At 51.4% G+C, this 17,771-nt stretch overlaps 1 protein-coding gene across 1 annotated transcript; it reads right to left on the reverse strand.

The window, feature by feature from the left end:
* Positions 1-1,473: 1,473 nt before the first annotated feature.
* KCNF1 (potassium voltage-gated channel modifier subfamily F member 1) lies at positions 1,474-3,314 on the reverse strand. Its single transcript, XM_045775997.2, has one exon. The coding sequence runs from the start codon at positions 3,274-3,276 to the stop codon at positions 1,792-1,794; it is 1,485 nt and encodes a 494-aa protein (XP_045631953.1). The 5' UTR covers positions 3,277-3,314; the 3' UTR covers positions 1,474-1,791.
* Positions 3,315-17,771: the final 14,457 nt, after the last annotated feature.

Raw genomic sequence — 17,771 nt, forward strand, 5'->3', positions numbered from 1 at the left:
AGTATTTCCCTGGTAAAACTTGGGGGAGGGGCACACAATATTGGCTCAGGGCCTTGCTCCCCACAGGGATGGCCCTGAATCGAGGCCTCCCCTCCAAGTCCCCTTACCATGGGACAGGCTCCCACCCCGTGGAGTCCTCAACACAACATGCCCTAGGCTTCGAAATCCTGGAAGGAGCCCAGAGAAATCATCCCTCTGTATCCATGTGGGAAAAGCAGGGCCCAGAGAAGAGGAAAGACTGGGGGGATCACCCACCCTACTCCCCCACCATGGCTCCTCCCTGGGCATCAACGGCCTCAGCTGGGGAAGAACGAACAGAGTTCTGGGGCTCCTGGAAGAGAGATAGCCAGGGAGAAGGGCCTGCCGGGACTGACTCTGTGCCAAGGAGACTGCCTTTGACTATGAACAGCGTGGCAGGGCCCTGTCCCCTCCCCTTGCTGCTGTGTGAGCCCAGCCCAGACCTTGGAAGCCAGCGTGGACGGCTGTGGGCCTCGCCTCCCTCTCAGACACAGTCATAGAAATGGCTGCCGTTCACCCAGCAACTGCTACGTGCCAGGCACTGTGTGAAGCACCATGGTTCTCGGAGATAATTCTAATAACCCCCCTTAATGAATGATCACAATGAGAATCAGAGAAGTTAATCAACAGGCCTGAGACCACACAGCGACGAAGGGAGTGGTGGGGGAGAGAAAAGTGCCAGAGAAAAGTATTTGAGCTGGAGGACATCTCAGAGATGTCTTCCTCATTTCCTGGGCTGCAAACCCAAGTCTGTCTGCCTCTGTTCCTCTGGCGTTCTCAGCCCAGGCTGGAAGTGGGCCCCCCGGGCACACTCAGGTTTGTCCGTTCAGCTGATACGGCAGAGGTCCTGGTTCTAGAAGAAAGGATGGGCTGGAGGACAGGCACACCCACCCCAAGAAAGCTCAGCTCTTCTCCTGGTCTATAGACCCTCCGTCCCCTGTAGGCCCAAGCACACGCCTCTGTCCCAAGGCCACCTCAAAGCAAAGAGAATGTGTGGGCTTTGGGATCTTCACACCTGGGACTGAATCCCTGCTCTGTGTGGTCCCGGGCCTCGGTTTCTTCATCTGTCAAATGGGGATGCCTATCTAGCAGGGTTGCTGGAAGGAATGGAAAGAAGTTGTGAAATGGGCCTCCCACAGGTGATAAGTAAGTGGTAACCACTCCACTTAGTGTTTCTAGCTCAGTGAACTCTTCGCCTTCTGGGAGCAAGCTTTTCCTCAGAAGGAAACAGAAGGAAGGAGTCGCCGGCACAGAGCCTCCTGGAATGTGGCAAGGCTCCTTGGCGCCGAAGCCTGTGTATGAACCCTTCTTTAATTAGCTCTCAACTAAAAATAGCCCCCCCCCCCCGGCTGCACACCTACTTCCCGGCCCAGCACAGGGTGCGCCCGAGCCACGTCTGAGGGACGGGGTGGCGGGGGACAGCCAGCCTGTGACAGAAGCTACAACACAGGTGGGTGCGCAGAGCAGGAGGCTTTATTGAAGGAGATACAGAACCGGGTGAGGGCTCCCGCCATCAGCCAGACCATGGCCTCCGTCACCCCACACTGCCCGTGACTCCTGGACACCCCTCTTTCCCCACTGGCTCCTGACAGTTGGCAACATCAAGGGGGTCTTACCCAGCCTCACCAGGGGTGCCCGAGGGGGCCTTCAGAGTTCTGTTCAGGAGACGGTCGAGGGGACAAAGGACAGCCCCTCCCAGGAAGTCACTGCCGGGCCCGCCACTCCCGTCCATCCGTCCGCTGGCCGAGTCCACCGGTGCCCGGAAGACCGTCATCACTTGCAACTCTGGAGCCGGGTCCTGTGGTGCTTCTCCTCGGTCAGGAGAGGGATGAAGGTGTCGCTGTGGGAGATCTTCAGCCGGCTGCTCCAGCTCGGCCCCTCCTCCCCAACGGGCTCTGGCGGGAGGCTGTCCAGGTCACTGCGGGAGCACCCCACTTTGCCGTCGCCCGCGCTGCCGGAGTTGAGCTCCATGAGCTCTAGCTCGTGCTTGGCGGCCGTCTCCAGGACCCGCTGCTTGTTGTAGTACCTGACGAAGTTGTTGATGATTGGGTGGATGGGCAGGGCAATGGCGATGACCCCGCACAGGAAGCTGATGGCCGCGTTGAGCTTGCCCAGGGTGGTCTTGGGGTAGATGTCCCCATAGCCAACGGTGGTCATGGTGATGATGGCCCACCAGAAGGACTGGGGGATGCTCTTAAACAGGGTCTCGGGGTGGCTCTGCTCCATGGTGTAGCCCAGGGCCGAGAAGACAAAGATGCCCACGGCCAGATACATGAGCAGCAGCCCCAGTTCCTTGAAGCTGCGCTTGAGGGCGTAGGTGAGGGTCTGCAGGCCCGAGGAGTGGCGGGCCAGCTTGAAGATGCGCGCGATGCGCATGATCCGCAGGGCCTGCACGGCCTGCTGCACGTTGGTCAGCTCCATCATGCGCGCGCCCAGGTGCGTGAGCGTGAGGCTCACGTAGAAGGGCAGGATGGCCAGCACGTCCACGATGTTCATGAAGGACAGGGCGAAGTGCAGCTTGTTGGGCGACGAGAAGAGGCGCAGCAGGTACTCCAGCGTGAACCAGCCGATGCACGCCGTCTCCACGTTCTCCAGCGTCGGGTGCTCCACGCGGTTGCCGTCGGCGTCCAGCACCTGCAGCTCGGGGATGGTGCCCATGCACATGACCACCGACGAGATGAGGATGAGCAGGAAGGACAGCACGGCCACCACCCGCGCCGGGCACGACGACTCGGGCTTCTCCAGGAACTTCCAGACACACTTCTGGCAGCGCCGCCAGCGGCCCTCGGCCGAGTCCACGCCCAGGTCATCCAGGATGAGTTGCACGCGGCGCGCGATCTCCTCCAGCTCCTCGCGCTTCTCGCTCAGGTGGCTCTTGCAGCAGTCGTCCAGAAACTTGAGGTCCACCTTCCAGAAGTCCATCTCGTTCTTGAAGCAGATGGGGCAGATGCCCTTCTTCATGTGGACCTCCCCGAAATAGTACACCTCGATGACACACTTGAAGGCGTCCGGGTCCCTGTCGAAGTAGAATTCGCGCTTCCCGGGGTCGTAGTCGTCGCACAGGGAGAAGATGGTGTCGTAGCCCCCCGCCAAGCAGCCCATGAGCTCGGCCAGCCGGGTCTCCGGGTACTGGCTCAGGAGGTCCCCGTACAGCACCTGCCGCACGCCCCCCACGTTGACGACGATCTCGATGTCGTCGCCGGCCCGGGAGTCCTGGCTGCCCGGCTCCGGGAGGCTGCGCTCCCCGGCCGCGTCCATCCTCCCTGCGAGCGCCCGCTCAGCCTCCGCTCCGCGCCCCGCCGCCAGCCGCCGCCGCCGCCGCCGCCGCCGCCGCCGTGGGTCCGGCGGGTCCCAGCCGCGCGCCGCCCTCGGGGAAGCCCGCCGGCGCCCGCCTGCCTGGAGGGGCGCTCACAGCGGGCGGCAGGCGGCAGGGGCGCGCCGCGGGGGAGGCATGCACCCGGCGGCGGGGCTCGGGCCGGGCATGCGGGCGCCGAGGCGCGCCGGCGGGGGGCTCTCGCGGCCGCCGGCCTCGTCCTGGGCACTCACCCCGCTCCCAGGCGGCGCGACCCGCCGCTTCGGCTCGGCCTCCTGCGCGACCGGGGTCCCCTCGTGGGCGGCGGTCCTCCGCCCCGGGGCGCGCGGGCAGCGGCGGGCAGGTCCCGGAGCCGCGCGGCTCCCCGCGGGCGCCTCCCGCGCCGGACGAGTCGCGGAGCTGCCGGACCCGCGCAGTCCGCCGAGGTGTGCGGAGAGCGAACTTGGGCTTGCTTTGCCCAAGCCGTGTCTAAACACAATAGGAATTCCAGCCTGACGTCAAGAGCTTTTCAAACTGTACCCTCTTCTGGTGAAATTCTGCAAGGCACGCGCGGCAGCTGCGGGGAACGGGTTAACCCTTGGGCGGACCGGCCCAGCCGCCGCCGCCGCCGCCGCCACCAGCGCGCGACCGCCCGCCCCTCCCGGGCGCGGAGGGTCACCGGGGGGCCAGGAGCTGAGGCCTTAAAGCGGCTGGCGGCTCAGGCTGGAAAGTTTCTCTCCCCGCTGTGTAGAGAAGACCGATGGCTACAGGACGCGGCTGCCTGTTGCTCAGCACGAATGCATGCCCAAGAAAGCCCCTTCCGAGCGAGGCTGCTCCTGCCTGCGTCCCTGGTCCCTCCTTATCTCAGACTCCCACCCATCCTGCCTGATCCTTGAAGGTTCCCTACCCCCCCCCCACGCGGCTCGGCTGTGGGGGGCACCTTTTCCCCTTCACAGTGTACAGGGTACAGTGTAGGACATCCAGTCCAGCCGCTGGAGGAGGGAAGGGACTTGCCCAAGGTCACACAGTGCAATGGAAGTAGAGCCCAGCTGGGCCAGCACTTCATCCAGAGAGCTTCCTGCAGTCCTAGCCGATGGATCCACGCAGGGTTAGCAGGTTGAAATCCTGCCTTGAAGTCCTTGCTGCCCACCACTTCCTATTTCTCGGAGCCCACCACCACCACTAGCTTCCAGATCCCTTACGTCCCCAGGCTCCTGCCTCCCCATTCCCCATGCTGTCGCCAAGGCCTCCCTGCTCTTCCCACAGCCTCCCCTCTCTTCCTGGCTTGTGGCCACAGCTGTCTTTCCATGGCTCACATGCCTGAACCATTGCAACAGCTTGCAGCACGATCCACACTGTGAATTACTAAGCATCACCTGGGACCCAGAAACTGTGTTAAAATATATATATTCTAGGGGCGCCTGAGTGGCTCAGATGGTTAAGCACGTGCCTTAGGCTCAGGTCACAATCTCCAGGTCCTGGGATCCAGCAGCAGGTGGGACTCCCAGCTCAGTGGGGAATCTTTCGCTCCCTCTGCCTCTCCCCCTGCTTGTGCGCTGTCTCTCAAATGAAAAAAAAAAAAAAAAGAAAAAGAAAATCTAAAAAAGAAGAAAATCTAGGAGTGCCTGGGTGGCTCAGTCAGTTAATTGTCTACCTTCAGCTCAGGTCATGATCCCAGGGGCCTGGGTTGGAGCCCCACATCTTGGGCTCCCTGCTCAGTGGGGAGCCTGCTTCTCCCTCTCCCTCTGTCTGCCGCTCCCCCTGCTTGTGCTCTGTCTCTCTCTGTCAAATAAATAAATAAAATCTTAAAAAAATAAATATTCTAGAGGGAGAGGGGACTGGGCGAGCACAGAAGATTTTTAGGGCAGTGAAACTAGTCTGATGATATATCGTAACAGCAGGTACATATCATTATACATTTGTCAAGCCCACAGAATGTACCATAGCAAGAGTGAACACCAATGTAAACTATGGACTTCGGGTGATAATGCTGTGTCCCTGTGGTTCATCGGTTGTGACAAATGTGCCACTCGGGTGCGGGATATTGCTAGTGGCGGAAGCTGAGCGTGTGCAGAGCAGGGGGTACGCGGGAACTCTCTGTACTTTCTGCTCGATTTTGCTGTGACCCTAAAACTGCTCTGAAAAAATAAAGTCTATTAAAAATATATTCTGTAGACTCATGAGCAGGGAAATGTAAATCAAAACCACAATGAGGTCTCACCTCACACCTGTCAGAACTGCTAAAATCAAAACCAGGAGAAACAACAGGTGTTGGCGAGGATGTGGAGAAAGGGGAACCCTCGTGCACTGTTGGTGGGACGGCAAACTGGTGCAGCCCCTGTGGAAATGGTCCGGGGGGTCCTCAATAAATTAAAAATAGAACTACCATCTGTGGGGTGCCTGAGCGGCTCAGTCGTTAAGTGTCTGCCTTCGGCTCACGGCATGATCCCAGTGTTATGGGTTCGAGCCCCACATCAGGCTTCTCCGCTAGAAGCCTATTTCTTCCTCTCCCACTCCCCCTGCTTGTGTTCCCTGTCTCTCTGGCTGTCTCTATCTCTGTCAAATAAATAAATAAAATCTTAAAAAAAAAAAAAAAAGAACTATCATCTGAGCCAGTAATTCTACTATTAGGTATGTACCCAAAGAATACAAAAACACAAATTTGAAAAGATGCCTGTACCCCTATATCAAGAGTAGCATTATCTACAACAGCCAAATTATGGTAGCAGCCCAAGTATCCATGGACTGATGAATGGATAAAGAAGATGTGGTGTATCTATACCATGGACTATTACTCAGCCATAAAAAAGAATGAACTCTTGCCATTTGCAACGACGTGAATGGAGTTAGTATAATGTTAAGTAAGTCAGTCAGAGAAAGACAAATACCACATGATTTCACTCGTATGTGGAATTTAAGAAACAAAACAAATGAACAAAGAGGAAGAAAAGAGACAAACAGAAAACCAGACTCTCAACTATAGAGAACACACTGGTGGTGACCAGAGGGGAGGCGGGTGGGGGGATGGGTGAAGTAGGTGTTGGGGATTAGGATAAATGAGCACCGAGTAGTATACAGAATTGTTGAGTCACTATATTGTACACCTGAAACTAATATAACACTCTATGTTAACTATACTGGAATTAAAATTTACACACACACACACACACACACACACACACACACACATTCTGTAGGCTGGATTTTTTTAACCTTAAGTTTCTATGCACTAATGGATGATGAAATCAATTTGCTGGGTCACTCATTTTCTTTAATGAGTTAGTATAAAAACGAAGATATTAGACTACATCACACAAAATAAGTATTGTTTGGTGAAAGTTTTTTTACAGATTTATTTCCTTTCCATTTAAAATCAGCCTGCAATCTGTTACTATAGAGTAAGAAGTTGAGATTCAGAAAGGTTGAGTAATAATAATATTTATTTTAAGTGCACCATGAGCCAAGTGCTTTCTGAGCGCTTTGCGCTTTGCTCATTTAATTCCCGTATGTAACTCTCTGAGGAAATAAGATGTCAGGTAACCCGCCAAGATCACTCAGCCGGCAGGTGACAAAATTGGGGGTCTGACCCCCCCGTAGACTCCTGTCACAGCCCCTACGCTTCACCTCGCATCTTCTGGTCATACAACTGGTAACCATGGAACGGAGCTTTGAACTGAGGCCTGCCTGGTGCTAAGGCCAAATCTCTGTTGCACGTAGTACAGCACGCTCCCTCCTACACACACCCCATATTCGTGTTCCAATCCCTACGCATCTGACCGCCCTTCTCAGTTGCTCCCTAGTTAACCTGCAGTGTTACGTTCAAATTACATCTTAGTGTGAGCTTAACAGGCTTTAAAACACCCAGCACAGACATACACACTCCACCCTGGGTGTGGGAGCTGGGTTCTGGGTTCATACTCTAGTAGAGAATATGTTTTTTGTAACTAATAATTAGTTTGCAGTCATCAGTATAGCTGAGAGGTATATGCAAGGAGTGGTGGTTCCTGAATTTCCCTACAGGGGGCGCCTGCGGGGTGCCTCCCCCGCCTCCTTCCCCGGAAATCCTGGGAAGAGATTGGAAGAGGAAGAGGCTGCATTTGCTTAGGGCCTTTGTTTGGCTTAGGTGTGCAGGTGGGGTGTGTGATGGTGATCCCTCAGGCAGGTAGAGTCCCCCCCCCTTCCCCCCGGCCACCTCTAGGTATGGTCTCTAGGTCCAAGATGCTGCCGGAGCGCAGGTGTTCCCAGATAACTGGCTAGCCCAGCAGGGCTGCAGACTCTGGTCTCTGGAAGAGCCTGTGCTGGATTTGAGCCTGGAGGTCTGAGGACCTCCCCTGGTATGCCTGCCTCACCTGGGAGGAGGCGGCCTGTGCAGAGGAAGACATGTCTTTTGGAGGTGGGTTGATGCACATGGATGACCGCACAGAGCCTCGTAGGTTCTGTGAGGAATCTGGTTAAAAGTCCGTTTTACGGAGCTCGGGTCACCAACTCAATAGCTGATCGGTTGTACAATGAATTTAATATTAACCAGCATTTTTATCGAGATAGTATAGAAAACATCAGAGTACATCAACATGCTAAAAAATAGGAGTAGCGGCCACAACATACAGCAGAGAAAATGTCCCCAAGCAGCCCATGGCAGAGCAGGTCCCCACTGGCCACAGGTGCATGAGAGAGAGACAAACCACAGGTCAAGGCCAGGAAGGTATTTGAAGTTGGAGGGTTGGTAACAAAACAAGGGCAGGGAGGAAGACCCCTTCTGGAGGAGCTGAGGCCAGCCAGAAGCCAGAACTTGGAGGAGGGGAGAGGTGAGGCAGGCACCCGAACCCTGCCTGTGTGGGGAGCAGCCCCAGCATCTTAGAGAGGGGAGCAGAAGGGTGCATGCATTCACCCCTGCAAACCTGCAAGCCCCACGCCCCTGCCTCTTAACCTCCTTCCCAAAGCCTTGCAAGCTTCAGAGGCTTGGCTGCCCAAGGGCCGAGCACAGAATGCCCTCCCTCCTCACCCCACCAAGCCTCACGCACCGCCCCCCCCCCCCAGGGCCCTGTCCACCCACCTGGCCTGAGACACACTTGCAAGTGAGGTTTATGCATTCCTCCCTACTGGGTGCTCTCCCCAGGCCTGTACCACCTCCTCTACCAGGGGCTGAATTGTGCCCCCCACCCCCCAAATTCATATGTTGAAACCTTAACCTCCTATGTGACTATATTTGGAGATGGGGCCTTTTAGGACAGAATTAAGGCCAAAAAAGTGAGGCCCTAATCTAATAGGATTACTGTCCTTTTAAGAAAAGACATCAGAGATCTCCCTCCCTCTTCACACACAGAGGAAAACTATGTGAAAATACAGCAAGAAGGTGGCCATCTACAAGCCAGGAAGGGAGTCCTCACCAGAAACAGGAACAGGACCTTGATCTTGGACTTCCAGCTACCAGAAGGGTTTTGTTACAGCAGTGCATGCTCCCTCACACCTGCCACGTCTTCCCTAGACCTCCCACATCTCCACAGCTCCAGACACGGGCGCTTCCTCATTCGACCCCTAGACCCTGTTTGGATTTTGTGGAGGGTTAGACTGCACTGTCATAGGTTAAGAAAAAAAATCCATTGGCTGTCTTCTCACTGAGGGTCACTGATGTGTAGAAACTTGAGCAGGTTGCTAGATCCATCAAGAATTTGCTGAAGGATCAAACCAGGAGAAAAAGTCTGGACTTTTTGGCTAAAAATAGAAAGTGTCATGCTGTGGTATATTCAGTCCTGCATATGACTTCTATTAGAATTGTACATTTCGTGATATCAAGGGGGGGGTGGGGAACACAAAACCTTCCATTAGGCACAAGAAGCAGCAGCAATTTTGACTCATGTAGGCTTTTCATTTAAATAGGGACAGGAAAAAAAAAAAAACCCCACAGTCTATTTAGGCATTCTGGGGAATGATTGTTTGAGCTATAGTTTTCTTTATTAAATATGTATTTTTTTAATTTGTTGAACAATAACATTTTGGGCTACAGAATGCTCGATTTCCATGGCGCTAATTAAAACCAGCACATGTGTATCTAAGTGATTTGTCTAGACAACGAATGATGCAAGCTGCAATCTACTCCCTTTTTATGGAATAATCAGTTCTGTTCAGTTGAAATTTCTTTGTGTTTTGCTGAATTTAATAATACCTTTCATTAGGATGCACTTCTGTACTCCATTGGAAATTTACATTTCATTAGTGGCTGTGCACCTATCTGCGCGGTGAGCTGCCCCTAGGGCCCCAAAGAATTGATTGACCGGAAACCCACTGACTCTTGTCTGAATAAACTGTCCCTGGGAGCCCAGTGCAGGAGGCCGGCTGGGTGGGAGGGGTGTCACATCGAGAACAGGAGTAGAGGAGAGAATGATGTAAAACTGAATCGTCAGGAAATGTCAGTTTTGTCCCGGACCCTGAGCTGCTTTTTTCTTTTCTATGTCTCAGTTTTTTCATCTGCAAAATGGAACCAGTGAGCTTTCCTTCCTGAGTGCAAGATTTTATAAGGAACAAGTAAAATAATGGGTGTGAACGGGCTTTATGAGCTGTAAGATGCTGAACACGTAAAGGCGAAGGGGGGAAGAAGGTAGGAACTTGGACTTCTTGGATGTCAGTTCCGCTGTGGGTATGTGCCTCTGCACCCACACACCTCCGCCTCCCTGGCTCCATTCACTGTGACTCATCTAGCTCAGGTCGTGAGTGGGAGGACTGTGCACATGACAGGGCCACCACACGTCCCAGATATGTACAAAGATGTCAGAGATGCTGGACAAGGACAGCTGCCCTAGAGGCTGGCAGGTAGTACCCCGGCTGGGCCTGAGATCAAGTTGCTTTGACTTTCTTAAAAGAAAAGCACATTTAGAAAATAGACAATGGGAATACTCTCATGCTTCAGGCCCCACCAGTTCAGAGGAGAGCAGTCCCTAGGAGAGGGGTGGATGCTGTTTGCTTTTGAACTTGCTTTTAAAGCACACTGGGAGTATAAAAGAAAACTCTTTTTTAAAAAAAGATTTATTTATTTGAGAGAGGGCACATGTGTGGGAGGAAGGGGAGAGGAGAAGGACAGAGAGAGAATCCCAAGCAGACTCCCGGCTGAGTGCAAAGCCCAGTGTGTGTGTGTGTGTGTGTGTGTGTGTGTGTGTGTGTGTGTGTGTGTGTGGCAGGGGGGGGGTTGGAGCTCAAGCCTGCAACCCAAGAGATCAAGACCTGAGCTGAAATCACAAGTCAGATGCTTAACCATCTGAGCCACCCAGGCTCCCTGAAAACTCTTTTAAAAACAAGTCTTTCAGCATTTTCCTTTTCTTTAGTTGCAAAATTAACATATACTCATTGTAAAAATTTGAAAAATGGGAAAACTCCATATTTGCATTCCCCAACTTCCTATTCCCCAGAGGTCATTGTTTACATAGCATATTAGTTTTCTGTTCCTGTGTAATGAATTACCACAAACTCAGCGGTTTAAAATGACAAACAATTATTACCTTATAGTTTCCACAAGTCTTGCTGAGGCTTAGCTGGATCCTCTGCTCAAGGTTTCACAAGGCTGCAAAGTGTTGGCCAGCACTGGCGTCTCGTCTATTCCCTGCTTATGTGGCAAAATTTCCTTGCAACTGTAGGACATGTGGAGGCTTAATCTTCTTTGAGGCCAGCAGCAAAACCTCTTTGATCTCAGAGAAGACTTGACTCCTCTTTTAAGAGGCTTACCTAATTAGTCCAGGCCCACCCAGAAGAATCTCCCTTTAATTCAAACATACACTATTACATTACTATTTATATTAGCACACCCCCCCAAAGAAATACATAGGTAAAAATCTGACAAAATTTAAACAAGTTCTGTATGATGAAAACTACAAAACTGTCGAACTTAATATATGGAAAGTTATCCCATGTTCATGGATAGGAAGATTCATTTTGTCAGGATGTGAGTTCTTCCCAATTTGATCTATAAATACGATGCAATCCCAATCAAAATCCCAGCAAGTTATTTTGTAGATATTGACAAACTCATTCTAAAGTTTATATGGAGAGGCAAAAGGTTCACAATAGCCAACTCAATATTGAAGGAGAAAAACAAGTCAGAGGACTGACACCACCTGACTTTAAGAATTACTATTAAGCTACGATAATCAAGACAGTGTGGCAGTAGGCAAAAAAATCAACAAATACATCATTGGAATACAGTAGAGGACCCAGCAATAGACCCACATCAACATAGTCATCTGTTCTTTAACCAAAGAGCAAAGGCGATACAAAACAAAAATTAGTCTTTTCAACAAATAGTCCTGGAACAACTGGACATCCACATGTGAAAAAATAAATCTAGACTCAAACTTCTCACCCTTCACAAAAATTAACTCAAAAAGGACCACAGACCTAACTCCTGGAAGATAATGTAGTAGAAAACCCGGATGGCCTTGGGTATAGCCTTTAAAGATATAGCCTTTTAAGATATAACACCAAAGGCACAATCCATGAAAGAAATAACCAATGAACTGGATTTAACTAAACCTAAAAACTTCTGCTCTGAAAAAGACAACGTCAAAAGAATTAGAAGATGAGCCACAGACTTAGAGAAATATATTTGCAAAAAACACTTCTGATAAAGCACTGTTATCCAAAATATACCAAGAACTCTTTAAAACTCAACCATAAGAAAACAAATAACCTGATTTAAAAATGAGGTACATGAGAATTCTATACTTTTCACTCAATTTTGCTACAAACCTACAACTGCCTTAAAAAATTAAGTTTATTAAATTTTTTAAGTAAATAATGACTTTAAAACAAATCTATGTGGGTATGTACGTCCAAATCCAGTGTCTTCACTGAAGATTATCTGCCATATAGGAAACCCCATCCCCACCTCAACACAGGGGAAAGGGAAATTGAGACATGGAGACAGACAGTGCCTCCTGATACCCCACGGAATTCAGCAAAGGGCCCGCCACACATGTGGGCTCAGCCCCTGATGTTAACACACCTTCAGAGCCCCTCAGGGCCCCACCCTAGGAAGCGTTTGACAGATGCTTGTCTCTTGGTGTCCCCAGCTCCGCATCTGCTCCTGGCCAGACAATGGGAAGGGAGGGGGCGTCATGGGTCAGAGGAGGAGAGAAAGGGCATGGTGTGGAAAGAGGAAAGTGGTGCAGCCTGAACCAGGAGCAGAGTGGGAGGTGGAACGGATAGAGGGAGGGAAGGTAGATGGGAATAAATAGAGAAAATTCAGGAATGTCTTCTCATGTTTTGAAGAAAATGTCATGTCAGGCAGGACTTGATAATTACTGTCATTTGTGGGATGTTTCAGTGCAAGGGAACCAAATAATTATGATGTCATGAGCTCAGTGCCTTTCCTCCAAGTCGGCATCCAGTCATCAATGTATATGGTGTCAGTGTCCTCGGGGGCCTCTGGTGCATTAGTCATACCATGGGCTGCACAAGCAGAGCCCTGCGAGGGGCGGAAGTTTCTTCCTCGTATAATTATAACAATCGAATAGGACTTCCCAGGTACAGCCAGACCCTGGGAGGTGCCAAATTTCCAGAAAACTCGGAGTCCTAGAACCTCAGAACTGGAAGGAAACAGATCGTTTAGGTCAACTTTTTATCTACTGTATCCCTCCTAGCAGGCACTCAGTCTCAACTTGGATGCCTCTAGAGTTGGGGGGCTCATTCTATGAAGGGAACAGGGAGCGGTACCACATGAAAACTCTTGAGAAGAGGCCTTGGTCTACTTCCTGATGGTGAACTCATTCCACACCCTAAGGCCATGAAGGCAATATCTTTCTAGACAGGTTGGATTTCTAGTCGAAAACTAAGCTTTGAGTCCCCCCTCTGCCATAGACTTGCTGTGTGACCTCGGACAAGTCACTTTGCCTCCTTGAGTCTCAGTCACCTCTTCTACAACATAGAAATAATACTCACTAGACCCACATCAGATGGTTATTTTGAACAATAAAGGAAGCACATTGTGAACTGTGATGCGAAAAGTTGCTATCGTTGCGACTATTTTTTATAATATTGGCGTTGAAATGAGACCTAAGCAATCAGACTTAAACTTCTTTGCTTTCCAGGGTAAGTCCTTGTCTGTAAAAACATGCTAACCGTCAGATGGAAAAGGAAGCAGAAAGAGGTTGGGTATTGGGAAGATGCTCACACCCATATTTTGTTCCGGTGCCATTGTGAGTGCACTAACACAACATTGCTCACCGGGTTCACCTCTCCGGCTTTCCTTCCACCGCCCCACAGTGTGTAGTAGCCATGAAGTCTGGATAGGATGACTCCCACCCCAGCTTCAAAGGGATCCCCATCAGTCTGAGCCACTAACATCATTCCCTTGGCGTGTGTCTCTCCCTTGCCCCCATTAATGTTCTAGGGCAAGGTGAGCGGCCTGGCCTCAAATCTCTCACAGTATTTGCCTGGCCATGGGGGTGAGAAGTTGACAGGATCTAAGTTGCTCTGATCAAGTAGAGCAAAAGATGTTTGGATGGATGAGGCAAGAGGAGTTCCCTCTCCTTCTGGATCTGAATGTGCAAGCATAGTTTTTCTGAAAGCTGGTGGCATTCATCTTGCAACCTTGAGAACAGCCAGCCTTCAGAAGAAGTGGACACAGTCCAAGATGGAACGGAGAGACAGTCCCAAATGATTCTTGTAGCATTAAAACACGAGATCAAACTGATCCTGAACTAGTCTTGATTTTTCAGTCAAGGGAGTCAATAGGCTCTTTCATTGCTTAACCCACTTTAGGTTGCAAATTTCAGCATCACCATTACCAAATTTTGTACAATGAAATGTAATCATTACATGAGACTTAGGATCTGCACTTGGTTGAATGGAAGCTCGCAAGTAGATAGGATTTGGGGTTGCTATGTTGGCATTCTTGGTTGGCACATGCAAAACAGGTGTTTAACAGCGATCTGTGGTTCCTTGGGATACAGACCGTGTTTTACCAAGGCCGTAGCACTGGGGTGAGTTTAGAAGGGAATTGTTAGACATTGAGGCGGCCAGTTGCTTCTTGCAGCCTCCCATGGTGTCCTTCAAGAAGACAAGCCTAGGGCTGAGGGGGACCCATCTGAAAGCAGAAAGCAAGAGAGAAAACGTAACTTTGCTAAGGGAGGACTTCTCTGCTCTTTTAGCCAAACTAGACCGCTATCCTAAAGAGCCAAAGGGCCAGGAATCTGGAGCTTTTCAGAGCTGGAGAAATCAGATTCTCTTAAAAATTCTTCTTAACTGGGAGCAGAAACAGGGGACAAGAAGCATAGCAGAAGAGAGAATCCATCTGGGTCCCGTGCTTCTTTTTCTTGGATGCATTGGACAGGGCTGGGGACAAAGGAAATGTCACAGACATGGCTACTGGTGTGTCTTGGAGCCAGGCAGCCATCCTAATTGTCCACAGCTCATCTTGGAGCAGGTTTTGCGGGGTGGGATGTGAGGGGAGGTGGGGACGACTCGATGAGAGTGAGCCTGAGCCTGGACAGGAAGAAAATAGAGAAAGCCCACTAGAAGGATCTGGAAAGACAAGAAAGACTTCAAACGGTAAAATCCAATAGCCAGGAAATAATCCCTGGCCAATTTGCCTACAATCCAGCCCGGAGCTGAACATAGCTCTCGCTGATCGAGCTGAAAATTTGAGCTCAGGGTATTCACTGAGGGCCCCAAAGGCCAAAGCAGTGTGGAATGCTCCGACCTGGTGCGAGGGGCCAGCAGTGAGGTGCATGCTAACTGGGAGAGAAGGAGTGTGGCTGCAAGTGGGAAAAGCAAGTAAGCAGGTGGCGGTTGGTAGGTCAAGGGAAGGACAGCATGGGCAGCAGGAAGTGGGTTCTGGACAAAGACAGCCCAGCAAGAGGACACAGTTGTCCCTTTGATGTGGACCTGGTAGCGAGGGGGGTGGCTAGCGGAATTACTACCCATGCAAGGCCACTTGTCCCAGGCAATACGACCCTGGGGGCTACAGTGCCCCGAGTCCAAGACGTTGACCCCCAAGAGAGTGCGGCTGGGGGAATGAGGGCAGAGTCCTTCCCCTCGGAGCCCGGCCCCGTTAACTGCCCTGTCTCCTGGTCTCTTTCCCTGGCCCCCACCCAATTAGGATCTTAATGAAAACCACTTTCAAGCAAAAAGTATACAGATCTAAAATCCACAAAAGCATTCATGCGTGTCTATAAATTACAGCAAATATTTCCAGTCATGTATGCGGGGAAACGGCAGACAGAGCAGATGAAGAGAAGGCTCAAAAAAACCCCATCATACATATATACACACACATAAATATATATATTCCTATGGATGTGCCTACAAATAATCTGCATATTCCCACCTATGAAAAGCCTCCAGGCTTCATAAAGCCATCAGACTCCCACCCCACCCTCCATGGAAACACGGTCTGAAGAGGCAGTGAGAAGGGACATTATTTTGGTTCAGGAAGAAAGAAAGGCTGAGACTCAGGTGGTGCTGTCCTCTGTGGAGAGGCCCCCGGTCATAGATTCCACACATCCAATGTCAAATTCATCCTCAACCCCTCTCCTGAGCCCCTAACTCCCAGTCACCCAGGCCGGGCACTCTGGTTCAGCCTCCACTTGCCAAAGTGATCTTTGAAAATTCAGGTCTTTGTGTGTTTTTTTTAAAGACCTTATTTGTCAGAGAGAGACAGAGAGAGCACAAGCAGGGGGAGCAGCAAGCATAGGGAGAAGCAGGCTCCCCGCTGAGCAGGGAGGCTGATGCAGGACTGATCCCCAGGATTGTGACCTGAGCCCAAGGCAGACGATTAACTGACTGAGCCACCAGGCATCCCAGAATGCAAGTGTTCGGTGGTACCCCTACTCTAAAGCCTTCAGTGGTTCTCTGCTGCACTCTGAGTCAAGTTCAAGGCCCTCAGTGTTGCCCTCAAGGCCACACTGAGCCTTGGCTCCCAAATTGGGTGCAGGTCCTGGCCTTCTGGTCTTTGCTGCTTGTCCTTCCTGACTCCCTCTGCTAGATGCCCGGCTAATTCCCCTTCAACCCGCAACCCTGAGCCCCATCTCCATGGACCTTTGTCTGATCCCCAAGACATACAGTACCCCTCCCAGATTCCCTGTGCCTCTTTCACGTGGGGGATTGTTGATTACATATGTGTCTGTCTCCTTCTCTAGACAGTGAGCTATTTGAGGGCAGATGCCCTCCATTTTGTCTTCGCATCCTCAGCACTGAGAATAAGATCTGGAGAATGTTTGAGGAGTGAAGAGATGGATGGATGGATGGATGGATGGATGGATGGATGGATGGATGGACAGATGGACGGATGATGGATGGTGAGTGGATGGATGATGGATGGTGAATGCTTGGATGGGTAAGTGGATGGATGGATGGATGGATGGATGGATGGATGGATGGATGGATGAATGGATAGGTGGGTAGACGGATGGATGATAGATGGAGAGATGCCATAAAAAGCCCAGTTTTGAGGACTATGCAGATGGAGGAAGTGGAAAGCACATAGAGAAGAGACTACTTCCCTGCACGGCATGTGGAAGATGTTCCACAATGAAGAACAACATGGCACTCCTCTCCACATTCTCTTGCAAGGGAATCACCAGGAGGGTAACATGGGAAACGAACAGGACGGCAGTAGCCCGTGCAGACAGAGACCTGGTTCGGAACGTGGCTCTTTCATTAAGCAGCCATGTGATTTCAGACAAGTCACCAAACCTCCACACAGCTAAGATTTCTCACTGGCATCGTTAGACTGGATGAACCGGCATGGCCTTCTTTGCCCTGGAATGCTCCCTGTGAAGTGCTCTGCACTGGTATAGGTTATGCGTGGGTTTCCGGGTGAGAAAGAGCGGTTCTGGCCCCAGATCCACTATTACTCGCTGTGTGATGGAGTGAATCGCCCGTCCTCTCGGAGCTTCCTTTTCCTCGTGTCTGGAAGGTAGATGTAACAAGCCCACCTGGGAGCGTCCTGCAGGGATGGGAGGCGAGCACCGTGAAAGGGCCGCATGCATGTGCGGTGCTACGGTTTCCAGGTGGCGAAGGAAGGGTCCTGAGTGCTGGGGAGGGGGGTCCGTGGCTGCCATCTGAGGCGCCCTTTATCTATCTGCCCCAACGTTCTCCAAAACCAAGTTCGTGCTAGCGTTCCGAGCAAAGTCTGGACGCAGGGCTGTTGTGTCCCGGTTTGCATTCTGTGCCCAGAACCAAGGCTCCTGACAGAGGAGCTGAGTGGGAGCTGAAACCCAGCGCCGGCGGGCTCCCGTAGCAAAGCCACGCTCCCCGGGCCAGGGCTGCCGCTGCCTATGGAATGGGGTGCCGTTTTCCTCACTTCCCAGCCATGGGCCTATTGGGGTGGGTCCATCTGCACGCTGCCTTGTCCTAATTAGCATAAAGACTCTCTGGACGAGTGGCGGCCTAGTTCCTGAGTGCCAGGGACTCTCAAAGTTCAAATTCATTGCTTCAGAGGACCACTTAAGTCCCAGGTCTGGACCTGAGGCCC

This window comes from Ursus americanus, chromosome 7 (assembly GCF_024610735.1).
Source record: "Ursus americanus isolate L20-20 chromosome 7, mUrsAme1.1.p, whole genome shotgun sequence".
Taxonomy (NCBI): Eukaryota; Metazoa; Chordata; class Mammalia; order Carnivora; family Ursidae; genus Ursus; species Ursus americanus.

Coding starts and splice junctions, on each gene's coding strand:
- KCNF1 (XM_045775997.2), bottom strand. CDS start 3,276: ATGGACGCGGCCGGGGAGCGCAGCCTCCCGGAGCCGGGCAGCCAGGAC.